The 14,417-nt window shown below is 42.4% G+C and overlaps 1 protein-coding gene and 1 long non-coding RNA gene across 5 annotated transcripts in view; one reads left to right on the forward strand and one right to left on the reverse strand.

The window, feature by feature from the left end:
• Nucleotides 1–8,650, forward strand: part of LOC148162792 (membrane cofactor protein-like) — a 35,096-nt gene extending 26,446 nt beyond the window's left edge. For 2 of the 4 annotated variants that reach the window (XM_088016966.1, XM_088016969.1), the window contains 2 exons: nt 181–241; nt 6,004–8,650. In XM_088016966.1, coding sequence (XP_087873092.1) covers nt 181–241; nt 6,004–6,070 — 128 coding nt within the window. In that variant the 3' untranslated portion in view covers nt 6,071–8,650. Of the gene's footprint in view, nt 1–180; nt 242–811; nt 845–3,630; nt 3,724–6,003 lie in introns of all 4 variants that reach the window. The other 2 variants (XM_088016968.1, XM_088016967.1) reach the window with 2 other exon arrangements.
• A 1,468-nt stretch (nt 8,651–10,118) lies between these two features.
• LOC148162793 (uncharacterized) lies at nt 10,119–14,414 on the reverse strand. Its single transcript, XR_015766486.1, has 2 exons — nt 10,604–14,414; nt 10,119–10,511 (listed from the first exon to the last, which is right to left on the reverse strand). It is a non-coding gene; the product is annotated as an uncharacterized LOC148162793 (long non-coding RNA).
• Between the last annotated feature and the right edge of the window lie 3 nt (nt 14,415–14,417).

The following is a 14,417-nucleotide window of genomic DNA, read 5'->3' on the forward strand; positions in this document are numbered from 1 at the left end:
ACTCCAGGGAATGGGCTTTAGATAGTAAGAGTCCAGACGGAATATAAATAGATATATGCTTAAATAAAATAACATTTTCTAACCACTGAAATGCAACCAACACTTTCTTATTTCTGCTGCTAAATTTTGAATCTTGACACGCAGCTCTCGGTTATATATTTGTTTCCTGTTTTCTTGTAGTTGCCGGCCTTGCAGTAGTTGGCTGCATCCTGTTCATATGTTATCGACACAAGAAGAAAGGGTAAATAAAAGCACGTTCCTTCTAACTAACTCATGGTCCTTCTCAGTCTTGATGTCATTTTGTGCAGCTTTTCTGTTTGTCCCGCATACCGTCTTTTTTTCGAAACTGTGCCTGCATGAGCGCGCCATCCTGGCTGCATGTGTTTACTGCAACAACCTCGGGGGGCTCTTACTGCCCCTGCAGTCAGAGGATTCTGTGCAGTGGCCGTAGCTATCAGGACTGCAAGAAACGTTTCTGTGGGATTTGAGAGTTAGGTTCTGTAGCAGATCACGGACCATTATGGGGCCTTCCCCACCCAGCTTTACCCTGTGTCCTACATTGCACTGATGGCTAAGACAAAATTTAGAACGGCTCACTGTGGAGGCTTGGACAGTTGTATTCCTTGGAATTTGTATGATCAAAGTTTCCATTTATCTGTGTAACTTAGGTAATTGTAAGAAGCTACATAGGTTCTCATTCACATTCCCCATTTGATTTGTTTTTATGTAGAGTTGTTACTTATACTTGTTGAACTGGGGAAGGAAAAACAGCACTATTTGATTTCCCTCTTATGTTCTCTTAATTTACTAGGTTGCAGTAAAACTGATGGGGTTGCTGACAGGGGTAAGATTTACAAAGCACCTCATTATTAACTTTATCTGTGTTTTAATCTATAAAAATGAAAAGTGGGGCATCTTAAGATAGAAAAAAATGTACAAGTATATATCTTCTGAGCAGAATAGGGGTTTTAAGCATCAGACTTAAATCTTAAATAATTTACAATTTATTAAAGACTTGGAATAAATCCTGGAACATAGACCAAATTAGGTGCTTTGAAATTTCTGATCTTTAGTGATTTATTTCCCTATAGCTTTGAAATCAGACTAATAATTTTAAGACTTTTGGTATTCATGGTTTTATGGAATATATTTTCCCGTATATTAATCATCTGGCTTAGGCTATGTAATAAAAGTACAGTATTTACTTATAAAGAGCGCAGACATTTAAAATATTACTTATTTTTTTTTTAAGATTGATTTATTTATTTGAGAGGGAGAGAGCACACTAGCATGAGGGGCAGAGGGAGAAGGAGAGAGAATCTCAAGCAGACTCCATGCAGAGCGCGGAGCCTGACTTGGGGCTCAGCCTCACTACCCTGAATCAGGACCTGAGCCGAAACCGAGAGTCGAAGGCTTAACTGACTAAACCACCCAGGCCCCCCTCCTTAGTTACTATTTTTAAATATCCACCATGCCTTCATTTGCGTCTTCAATCTTATATTTGTAGAACACATGATATGCATATTTGATTACTAAATCAGCAGTATATTTTTAAAATTACATATACACAGCACTCTGAGTAGGAACTACTATCAGAAATATTTTTACAAGTCCAAAAGTTTTATAGGTTCTCAAAAAAATAAAACAGAACAAAATAGCTCTCTGCTCCTTTGTTTAAAACAACACTGCATCAAAATACATACAGGTTCCTTAACAACTGTTAATGATACTCTCTCTAGCTACCAGTTAATGGGTCTTTTAAAGCTGAACAATTATGTGAGCAGTGTACCCCAGATGAAGGATTTCAGTAACATTAGTGATCTGAGATCCCATGTCTCTCAGTTACCAGGCTGGAGACTATTATCGATGCACCCATATTCTTGAAATTTGAAGAAACACCATCAAACTTAATGGTAAAATTTTCTCCTGTTTAAGATAATTGGATTTTCTAAAGACACCACATCTATGTGTATGTTTTTAAAAAGTGTGCGGGCTAATATTTAACTTTATATTGCTTTAAAAAAAAAGTAAAGATTTGTTAGATTCTTTGTAGTGCCTAACGTCCACGCCTTTCTCTCTGAAACGGAGTGTTGTTGCCTCAGAAACTTCCTTATGAGACTGTAAAGTGTATGCAGTAACTGCTGTATTCCTAGGGGGTAACTCTGGAAGCAGGGCACTAGGCACAGACCGCCCCAAATTGCTGCCAAAACTTGTTACAAAATGAATTTTGGTTTAAACTTGTATTTGTGATGACTTGGGAACACAGTTACCCTTCCGTGACCTCCATCCCAAAGTACAAACATCATGTAAGTCGTCATTTTTCATGCCATCAAATGTCTCTGAACAATTTGATGAACGTGGCCCCACGCTGAAGGGTCCTGTGAGGGTTGTCTGTTCCTCAGTCTCAGCTAGGAATAGAATGGGATCACGGGGGCGTGAAATGGGCCCCACCTACACACCCCTTCCTCTTTCCTTCCGGTTTCCTGTCTTACCTCATCTGTGGCCATACTTTCTCATCCGGGGATCATCAGCTCTTGCCTGGTGCTTTGCTACTGCTTGAGTCCTGTCTGGCTTGGCAAGACTGTGCGGCTCCAGAAAACAGATGCCTTTGCTTGACATCAGTGTGTTCACATACGGGTGGTGATTTTCATTTCATAAGTGTATGTTTCTCTCTACTCTGGTGACATCATCCCTGGAGAAGTGAGAGTTTGCTGAAGTCCATTAGAATTATTTACATACTTTTTGTGTTTTATTACCAGTGACTCAATAGTTCTCCTGGTTTTTTCTGTTAAGAATTTGGTAGAACTTAAAATAGAAACCTATTTTTATAATAATGACTGAGCCAGTAACTTTGTAATTTTTAAGCCGTCAGTGCTTAAATGAAGGTTATAGAGGTTGGGGATTCACTCCATCGAGTGGCCAGATCAGGCAGCGGGGAGTGTAGTGACATGGGGCCAAAAACTGAAAGATCAAATCAACTTGAACGTTTTTCTACTTGGCTCTCCAATTCTTGAGCTTTCAACAAACTCTTCAAAATATTTTAAACAACTAATAAATAAGAAAGGATTGGGGAGTCAAGAGAGTAAACTTTAGATCCATTCCAGAAAAATGGGATGTCAGGTAATAAGTTTTATAGAGGTCGTCCCTCAGCGGGGAAAGCAGATGTGCCTCAGGAGGAAACTCTACCCGATGTGAAAGTCAAGATGCATCTGAAAATGTCTGCCTTGTCATAAAATTGACTTCTCAGACAATATTGCATGGATTTAATATATGCTGTGGGTATTCCCTCTAAATCTAAGGTGTGAGAGACAAGGACCCTTTGTCCTCACAGAGAGTTTACATTATTCGCATCAGGCTGAATGGTTTCAGAGGTAAACAGATTGCACAGAAATTTAGAATCTGTTCATCTACTGGGTGACCTATAAGACATCAACATCAAAGTAGCTTCTTGCACAAAATTCCTGTTTCACGTTCCTAAATGAGAATCAGAAAAGTCGTCATTGATGAATCTAAATGTCAGCTGTGCTTCCATTTTCCTGTCATTGATTTTATCCCACTTATTATGCCGCTCTGCTGCCTTTTGGTTTGATGTGACTATTTTATTCAGCCCTTTTCCCTTCCTCTGTTCAGCACATACCAAACTGGTGAGAGCCACAGAGAAGTAAAATTTAATTCTCTCTGAGAAGAAGAGATGAGAGAAAGGTTTGCTTTTATCGTTAAAAGGTATCGGCTTTGTGTGTTTCTTTTCAGAGATGTCCTTTCTAGAACAGAAAATAGTCAATGAATATTTAGATATCAATACTCTGAACTAAGATATGTTAACAGTAAACATCAAGGAGGATTCCTGTGCCCTTTGCTAAATTATTGATGTTTTTATACCATTCCTGTTTTAAATAACATGTCCTGGCAGGTGTTTACTTTGACATAGGCTCCAACTGAGTAATGTTCCCGTTGTCCTTTTATCAGATTGTCAGGCTCCCTTGACCACCTAGTAGTTGTGAATCCAAAAGCGCAGAAATTTGTTAGCCCAGTGGGAAATAATCATAGGATCTGTTCATTTTAAGTGCAGGGAGGAAAAAGACCCTTTTGCAGAAACCAAAATATATTTTACTTAATTTTGTAAAAGAAGCATTCAAAAAAAAATTCAATTTCACCTTGTAAATATTAACTTTAAAGGCACTTACCTGTTTTCCATGAAGAGAATATCTTTAATGTATGAAAGAGAAACCAACCAAAAAATCCTTAGATTTTGAAAAACTATGATTTGCATTGCCTTAGACCCTTTGAGCCTCACTGCTCTCTGTCCTAATGAAATGAATTGGAAGTGTTCCTCCCTTTGTGCCAGACTGTGTGTCTACACAGCCGGGAAGAGAGGAGATATGTATCCCCCTACTTATAATGTGAGGTGCTACCCACATTACAGTCAAGAGTTTGGGAGCAGACTCTACAGAGGCCGATTAGGAAGGGCCATTTCTTGGTAAAAGCAGAGTGGCGTCTTGGGTCACAGGAGCAAAGGGGAAGACGGAACATACCAACCAAAGTGGCAGTAGGGGCCTCCCCAGTCCTGTGGATCTTCCTGGTCTCTTAGAATTCCTTTGAGGCTAAAGCCAACCAGGAAGGTAGATTTCAGTCTGTCGTGAGCTCCAACGTGTCTGTAAACATTGGAAGGCCATATAATGGATGATGTGTCATTTTTATATAAGTAATGTAATATAAGTAATGTAGTATAAGACATCTGTAATTAGTAATCCAGGGTTAGATTTTCACCATCTTTAAATTGCTTCATTGTTCTATCAAATAAGTGTTTCCTAAAAGGTGAATCCTTTTTATCTTTCTCCTCTCTTAGATTCTATTTAAAATTCTATTAGAAGAAAAGGATTCCACCACCAGACAAACAAAAGAAGTATTGACTCCAAAAAGTAGAAAAAGATGGCAGTCTCAGAGAATTCACTGATAGTCCTAACTCACAATATAAAATGGTTCCCATTAGTCCTCAGGAGATTGCTCGAACACGAGTGTATTTTTGTGATGGTGGTGGTTCACGTGATAGCCTCCCCCAGAGAAAGAAGTACTAGGGTATCCAAAACTGACATGGTTAGCTGTTAGGTTGGGTAGGCATCCCTGAAGGGGTCACTGGGGCACGCGGACTGGTGAACCACTGACTCATCCACGGTTAGTTTTCATCTGTCCGTTCCAGTCATTTTACTAAGGCAGGAACTAGACCTGCATTTTCCAATTCAATAGTCGATAGTCCCATGTGGTTACTGAGGACTTCCCAGTGGCTAGTCCACTGTAAGTTGTCCTGTTAAGTGTAAAATACATACCAGACTTTAAGACTTAGTACAAAAAATGTAAGATAACACGATATTGGGTTAAGTAAAATACATTAAAAATAACTTTGCTAGCCTCTTTTACTTTTTTTAAATATGGCTTCTAGAAAATGTAAAGTTACCCATGTGACTCATAATATATTTCTTTGAAAAGCATTGGGCTAGAATAACAGGTTTTAGAAAGATGTCTATTGTTACCATAAAATTGTGATGTTACCCTTAGTTATTTAGGAGACTCTCTTAGAAAACACATGATTTCCTTGACCATGAGGGTTAAATGGGGCATTATTGAACTTGAAGCCTGGTGGAATTGTTACCTTTTCAAAAGTTTCACCTCAGAGCCAGATTTTAAATTTTAGTATTAGGAAAATAAGTGTTTCTCTCCAGTCTTTCCCATTAGCCTTCGTTTTAATTGAAATGAGCAAATCTTTACTAAGTACTTTGTATCATACTGCTCTATTGTTTTGGAATCAAAAATATAATACAGGGATAGAAGGGTCTCTGGAGTGAGAGTAGTTAGACATTTGAAATTATTTTTTAAAAACCATTTATTTCCTAGTTCATGTGCTCCTATAGTTGTTTTTTTCAATTGTCAGCTTTCTAAATAGACTTTGGAATTGAATTTATGTACTTAATTATGTTTATCTTTGATACTTTTTGCCTCGCCTTCTAGGAGAACAGAAATGACGGCCGGATACAGTGCTTGCCAGGATAAGTCAACTACGTCAGCAGGGCACTAAATGGTTTCTCCACACCGGTTTATCCTTTGAGATCTACAATAAATTCACATAGCTTCTATGGAAAACAGTATAAATGTTCCTCAAAAAATTAAGAACAGAGAATCACCAGATGATCCCACAATTCCACTCACGGGTATATATCCAAAGGAAACAAAACAACTGTGTAGCCCTCTATTTACTGCAGCATTATTTACAAGAGCCAGGACACAGAAACAACCTAAATGCCCCGGAGGGATGAATTCTGAAAGGAAACGCGCTGTACAAGTATGGCGGCATACTATTCAGCCATAAAAAAGAAGGAAATCTTGCTGTTGAGGACAAAATATATGGACCCTCCGGGCATTTTGCTAAGGAAAATAAAAGTCAAACGAAGAGAAAGACAAATACCGTAGGATCTTACTTATTGTAGAATCTAAAAACAAACAAAAAACTCCTAGAAACGGAAACCACATTGGTGGTTGCCGGGGGTTGGGGGGCAAAATTGGGTGAAGGGGGTCAAAGGGGACAAACTTCCAGTTTTAAGATTAGTAAATACTGGGGTAGAATTAATGTGTGGCCCGGTGACTATCAGCAATGCTCCTATACTGTATATTGGCAAGTGGCTAAGAGTAGATCTTAAAAGTTCTGATCAGGAAGACAAAAATTTTTGTGACTGCGGTGCTATCAACTGAATTCACTGTGGTGATCATTTCTCAATATATATGTTAGCAATTCATGCTATACACCTTAAATATATACAATGTTATATGTCAGTTACATCAATAAAACCAGAAGGGGAAAATTCTATAAAAAATTATTATCTAGGTTTTTTTTCCTTATATGAATGCAAACCTTAAGCCATAATGCTAGCATTTTAATGTGGTTTGAATGTACTCACCATCCTTTGATGCTGCTTTGAACAGCATATGAATTTGGGTATGAACCTCTAGCCTGTTTTCCCTTGAATAACACTTGCATTTATAGGACAACTTGACACAGTATCCCTGGTAGTATTTAGGTGGGAAGATAATTTTTTTAAATGAAATACCCAAATTTAAAAAATCGTTGTGCAAGATAAATTACATTTCATTTGTAAAGGAGATTTTGAAATCCGTTTTGTTCAAAGATTGAGAAGTCTTGATTCATTCTTTCAACAACTCTAAAATGTGTTTTATATATGGTTCCGTGTAAAAAGCCTTACAAATATGTGAATTCTACTTCTGCCCTTAACATTAAAAACAGGAACACTGAAAATTGGGATTTTGAACAAGTTTGGCTTCCTTAACTAAGAATATTATTGGAAAATACTCTAAATGGGGTAGAATTCTGTATTTTTTTTAACTGTAGTTTCTTGGTGATTTAAGGAAGCTATAAAGTGTATGGTATTTGTACTTCACTTTTTAACCATTGATAAGCAGTCTGCATGAGGGATTCAGAATCCTTTGCAACTCCTGAACGACATCAGGGAGCCCTCGCTCTCCTAGCAAGAATGCCCGCTGGTGCTAGAGTGAACACTGTGGCCTTGCAGGTTTCCCTAAGAGGATTCTGCTCTTTAGGAAAATCAGATTGCACTCTGAATTCTGGCAATGGGTCCTCTTCTCCCGCTACTTGAATAGAGAGGTCTTACTTTAGGCAACGTCGTGTAAACAGGGTGAGTTTTGCAGGAACATATCCATCAGATAAGCTAAGGTTGTATCAGAATCTGAGTGTTAGGTGCATCTAACCTTATGTGCTAACAGCAGAGTAAAAATTAAGCCACATATTTCAGAGAAGGAAACGGTGCCTGCCGTTGCTCGTGCAAAGGGACGGAAAAAACCAACAGCGGAGGTAGCACCGGATGCTCAGTTGGGACAGACTGTGGCCTCTGCGTCCTCACCCCAGGCGGGGTCTCCTTTGGAGAAGCCCAGGGGGGACGGCCACTCGAACTCACAGGACACTTTTAAAGTTTCCTTTTGCATTTTTATGTTTAGTAGCACAAATTAGGCCAAAGAAACGTTGCCCGGAGAAGGAGATGGTTGGGAATCAAGCGTGGACCATGTTTGTGACGCACTGTAAGCGTTCCTTCCCTCTGGGATCCGGGGGGAGTTGGGGAAGATCAGCTTCAGCAGAAAGAAACAGGAATTTTGAATTCAGTACGGAGGTGAAGCTGTACCAGCCCAATTGTCGTGTACTTTTCAGGGATGTAGCAGTTGCTTTGAAGCAAGGGATGGTTCTACTGTTTATTTTTAACAAGCCGAATTGAATATTTTCCACCCAAAGATTGTCATGCTTTCGAAAATAAATGGACTTGTAGTTTCTGCTTCAAATTTCGTTTTTTCATTCTAATAGATTTATATGGGAAATTGATATAAATGTGTAAATATAAATTATGCTCTTTGTCAAACAACTTGTCAATTACCTAACATATGAGGAAAACAGTTTTCTCTAGGAAAGCATTCTGTAATGACATAAAAAAGCATATGTATATTTAAAAGTTTGTTAAAACTATAAGAATGTATTTGCAGTGAAAGGAGAAGTCCCATGTATCGGGGTCTTCATTGTTCATTTTTTGAAAACCGGAGCTTCAGATGTTGTAAAAAATAAAATGTAGATTGGAGAATTTTCACTTGTGATGATGCATTATTTCCAGCATGCTTTATCTCAGAGGACGTATGCTTGTCCCTCGGGCCCAGCTTCTCTAAGCATTCCACTCCTGCCCCTCACAGCCCAGGGCCTTAGATGTGTCAGGGCTCCTCTCCCAGCCCAGCCCGTGCCTCTCCTGCCCAGAGCTGTTCAGCCACAGCATATGACTACAGCATCAAGTCCAAGTTGCTTCGCATGCTCCTTGAAGGCTTCCTACAGGTAAGTCCCAACTTTTCTTCCTGAGACTTCTCTTGCTCCATGTACTTCTTCAAATAAGCGGCTGTCTGCCAAGCAGACCATCTGCCCCGAGTGCTCTGCTGAGCTTCTGGTTCACAGCTGCCCGTAGCCCTTCCGGTCCTGCCGGGTCCTGGGCATCTTTCAAGGCTCAGCTCCTACACCCCGTCCGATGCAGCTTTTTCCTGATTCCCCCAGCTCTCAGAGCCTTTGTGATTACCTAGCCTTGAGTGAACCACCTCATACCACCTCTGTATTCTTGCGTCTAGTAGGAGACATACCTTCCCTGTCACTAGAATGCATGCATATGGTGAAGTACTTCAAAGCCCAAGTCCCAACAATGAAAGTGCAAAATCTGATTAGCGTAACTAATAGGGTTTGCTTTTGTTGATGCCAAAAAAAATTTCTTGGTCTTTTTGCAGATTTGAATTAGATTGTTAAATGTCTGAGATCAGGCCTCCGTGTTCTGAACCATGTTGCACGTGGAATCACTTGGAGAGCTTTACTGATGCCTGGGTCCCAACCCCTCTGGGTTTTCTTAGGTAATTGATCTGGGATGTGGCCTGGACATAGGGATTTTTTTTTTTTTTTAAGCTTCCCAAGTGATTCTAGTATGTAGCTTAGCTAAGGTTGAGAACTTCTGCATTTGTGATTTATAAAGTGATTTATAAATCTATAATGGCAAAGTAAAGGCTTACATTTACAAAAGAAAATTAGGGTGTTATTAATTCAGCCTAATAAATCAGAAAATATCCCAAGACTTAAATTAAGGTCTTGTTACCTGGCTAGTCAAACAAAGCTCTGGTTTAAAAAAAAAAAAAAAAAACAGAAACAATCTTTACAATATCAACACTTGATGTAAATTAGGTTGTTTATAAGGAAAACATTTTATTGGGCTTTAAACTATAGCATATTTTTATAACTTGGCATCAAATATACAGGGAGAGTCTAAAGTTTCAATTTATTTATTTAATTTATTTGACAGAGACACAGCGAGAGAGGGAACACAAGCAGGGGGAGTGGGGGAGGGAGAAGCAGGCTTCCTGCGAGCAGGGAGCCGCATGCGGGGCTCAATCCCAGGACCTTGGGACCATGACCTGAGCTGAAGGCAAATGCTTACCAGCTGAGCTACCCAGGAACCCCAAGAGTTTAAGGTTTCTAATAATAAAAAGTATTCTGTGGGAATGCCAAAGAAACACGGGAGAGGCTGGAATTGTATTGTTAAAGAATATTCTTGGTTTAAGGAAAATAGGCAACTCCAGTATTCTAAACTTTAGTAATTCCTGACAGCTAGCTGCAACCAAGAATGAACTTCTTTGCGTACTTTACGCGTTTGCATAGACCAGGATTTAACATAGTCTACTGACTTCCAGCAAGGATGCAAAACTGAGTACCCGTGCACACGGTTTTTGTTGTTGTTTCCCCACCTAGGGAATGTTGCTTTCATCATTTCCAGCTTCATCAGAAAAGGTTGCACTGGACTGAAGTGGTCAGTCTTTCCACCGCGTAGCACTGCTGCCCTCCTGTGGAGTCTCCAGGCATTTGACATTCCTGAAGTCCTTCCAACTTGGTCATTATTCAGAGGTTCCTGTCCTTGCTGTGATTCCTAGAAGACATTTTAAATTTCGTTTGGGATCTAGTATTAATTAGGTCTTTTCTGCTTTCCTTCTGTGAAATCGACATTTTAAAAGGGCTCACCTCTGTCCCTTGTTGCTTAAATATGGGGAAGCAGAATATTGGGGGCTGTGGTCAGTAAACTCTTTCCTTCCTTCTCACTTATGTACCTGAAGGTGAACGAATCGTCACAAGTACCGGTCACAATGAGAAAGTAACCCACCCCGATTCCTGACTTGCTACCCCAAGAAAACTTGTATATGGGGAGTAGCAGAAGCTGCTTATGTTTATATCATAAACATTTATCTCCCTTACACAGCTTTTAAAAAACAAGAGTTGTTTTATGTGGCAGTGGCAAGACTTGTTTCGAACTATGGAAACCAAGCAAGAGCTCCAGCGTCCTGGTGCTTAGGGCTGGTGGCTTCAGGGAGAATCTGGAGACCACCGTCGTTTAGATGGGCACTTATTATGGTGTTTGGGAAAATGCCAGTCATCGGATCACCCAGCACCACCCGAAAAGGCTGCTGGGAAAACACCCCTTCAATTTGTATATGACATGGGACTCAATTCCTTATTGGAGAATTCCTTGGGGAGGACCCCATGGGACCATGCTTCTCCAGCTGTAGTGTGCGGGCAAGTCTTGTTAAAATGCATTCTGATCCAGCAGGTCCCAGGTGGGGCCCAAGATTCAGCATTGCCACGGGTTCTACATACTGCTGCTTGTGGTAGGCTAATGGCCTCCAGAGATCACGGAGTCCTAATACCACACACCTGTGAATGTCCCCTCTGTGGCTAAGGTTCTTTGCACGTGGGATCTTGCGGGGGGTGGGGCTGAGTGTAATGACACGGTTCCCTAGAAGGGAGGACAGTGGGGAAGCTGACTGCAGCAGAAGGCGGTGCGACCCTGTGGCCGAATGCTCTGCTGCCGGCCTTAAGGATGGAGGCAGGGCCTGCAAGCCAAAGAACGCAGCTCTAGGAACTGGCAAGGCAAGTAAACGGATTCTCCTATGACCTCTGGTGGGAGCTTGGCCCTGCCAATGCCTTGAGTTCAGCCTCGTGAAATGAGGTGACAGTTTGGACTTCCAGGTGAGGTGTGTTGTTTCAAGACAGTTACTGTGTGAATGTGTCCCACCAAAATCCCCAGGTTAAAACCCTAACCCCCAAGGTGATACTAGTAGGAGGTGGGGGCCTTTGGGAAGAGATTAGGTCATGGGAGCGGAGCCTTCATGGATGGGATTAGTGCCCTTGTAAAGAGGCCCAAGGAAGTTCCCTCAGCCCCTGTGCCCTGGGAAGGCATGGTCTTTGAACCAGCAAGCTGGCTCTCACCCAGCGCTGAATCCGCCAGCACCTTGATCTTGGCCTTCCCAGCATCCGAAACGGAAGTACCTGTTGTTTATAAGCTGCACGGGCTGCGGTATTTTCTTACAGCAGCCCAAGGAGACGAAGACCAACAACTCATACACCTGTGCTAGGGGTCCTCACACCACCGTCTGAGTAGGAAAGCAAGACCCCAGAGGGGTGACTCTCACCTGTGGCTGCACATGAGAGTCACCTGGGGAAACTTTAGAACAAAAATGTAGGCCCGATCCTGGAACAGGATAACCAGAGCCCCGACAGGTGGACCCTAAAATTTGCACGGTCTTGAAAAACAGATTCAAGATGTCTCTGGACATCTGCGCAAACGCTCCCTCAGGGGGCCACAGCCCTCAGACCCGCAGGTTCCCCAGGTCTTATCCCCCGTGACGTCAGATCTGCCTAATCGCTGAATACCTTTCCAGAACTGGTCCGCCTTGGTCTTCAGGGTTCATAGAAACTATAACCACAAGTAGACCTCCTGCATCTTTTATGAAGTAAGGGAAATCCTCAGGCTGCTCTCCTTTACCAGCCATGTGACAGTGGGTTCGGTTCGACCAAATTTCTCAAAGGATCACGGACCGCAGAGGTGCCAGGGCTCCAGTCCATTTGGAACCAGCCTCAGTTTCCCCTTCCAGAAGCAGCATCCCTTGGCCCGGGCTTGAACATCTCTCTTTTCTGTGATTTTTTTCTCTCATATATGTTTCTTGGCTCACAGAATTCTATTCTTGTTCTAACCGGCTGGCTTCTCAAATGCTTAGGAATTGAGTAAATCTACATCTCAAGTCACCTTTTCAGGACCCCGCTTATCATGGAATTATGAATAGGAAATGACAGATGAAAAACAAAGACATGATTAATTGAGTAGAGTGAAGCATTTATTCAGGTCAGGAGGCACGAACAGACTCTTCACGGAAAGATGATTCAACAGCAACCGCTGACAGCATATGCAGCACCTGCCACATTTTAGCAACATGCAACCCGGGACATCAGATGCATTATGGCCATTTGTTTTTCAAAATACATTCAGTTCTCTCTTACCTCTGCAATAAGGCATCATAAATGCAGTTAAAGAAGTTAGTGAAAAAAGCGCGAGATGGTCCTTCCCCACTCTCTGCCCATCCGTCCTCCAGGAGACAGGCGCTTGCTCACCAGGGTTGGCACGAGGCTTTGAGGCTGCTGCTTTTCCCCCTACATCATAACCGATTTCAAATGGTGCTAGACAAAAACAGACTCTGAACACCAGGAGAAATCGGTCAGCCTGTGTAAGAGATGGGTCCAGTGGCGCTCCTGGGCGTCCTGCCCTCGACCGTGCAGGTGGCGAGTCTGATTCCAGCCGCCCTGCAGCAGCTGCTGAAGGTTCCGGGGCGTCTAGAGCAGGCGCAGTGCTGACGCGGATGGGGCCGTCTTCCGGGTACACAGCCCCGCCCCTCCCGTCGTACAGTCGAGCCCTGCATGGAGCACAGCCCCATCTCTGCGCTCAAAGGCCCAATGGGCAGGTGAGCCCTGGTGGCTGTGCAAGCTGGCACCACCTCTACCCCTGCTTGGACGCAGAGTTTCCTTTACACACCACACCCTCCCCGCGCCATCACCCCTCCACACCCCACGTACGCTAGGGTGCATTCTCCTCTGCAAGGTCTTCCTTTCTTGGGCAGGCTCAGGGGCAGGGGGAGGGCGCCCGTCCCACCCGCGGAGGCTCCTCTGCAGGTGGCCCTTTGCTGTGCTGCAATTCTTACTCCTAAAACACTGATTTCAAATGGTGCTAGATACAAAGATGGAAAAATCTAAGCCACCATGTGAAACCAGCTTCCAGAAGAAGAGGATCTCATTGAAGAAAGAAGGAAGATGCCATCAGAAGACCCAGGCTCAGCCCCGAGGAGGGAGGGAGGTCTTCTTGCGGTTCCACTTGTGACGTGACATCACCATTGGTGACAAAGGCCCAGCGAAGAGCTCCCCAGTGGCGCTCGAGGCCGGCTGACGTCACGGCTGAGGCCTCATACACCCAGTAGCAGTACAGAACTCATGAAGTCTGGTTAATGCTGTTCAATTCCACAACTGGTCCTAGCAGAGTATTAGCTATAGGATAAAATCAAGTCTCCCAGAGCTATTATTAAAATGCATTGATACCTTCATTAGCACTACCCTGGCTTCATAAAATATTTCATGGCACACGAAGTGTTTTCCAATCCTAGCTCACGTCATCAGGAAACAAGCACCTTATCTGCCCATGAGGTTCTAGCCAGTACACAGAGGTGTGTTTCACCCGGACCTGAGCAACCCTTCCATGTGCCCTGCTCAGAAAGAGCTCAGGCTCAAGATGTCCATCGACAGATGAATGGATAAAGAAGATGTGGTATATATACACAATGGACTATTATACAGCCATCAAAAGGAATGAGATCTTGCCATTTGCAACGACGTGGATGGAACTGGAGGGTGTTATGCTAAGTGCAATAAGTCAATCAGAGAAAGACATGTATCATATGACCTCACTGATATGAGGAATTCTTAATCTCAGGAAAGAAACTGAGGGTTGCTGGAGTGG

This window comes from Eumetopias jubatus, unplaced genomic scaffold, assembly GCF_037043125.1.
Source record: "Eumetopias jubatus isolate StellerSeaLion01/CBP00866 unplaced genomic scaffold, mEumJub1_p1.0 scaffold_12, whole genome shotgun sequence".
Classification (NCBI taxonomy): Eukaryota; Metazoa; Chordata; class Mammalia; order Carnivora; family Otariidae; genus Eumetopias; species Eumetopias jubatus.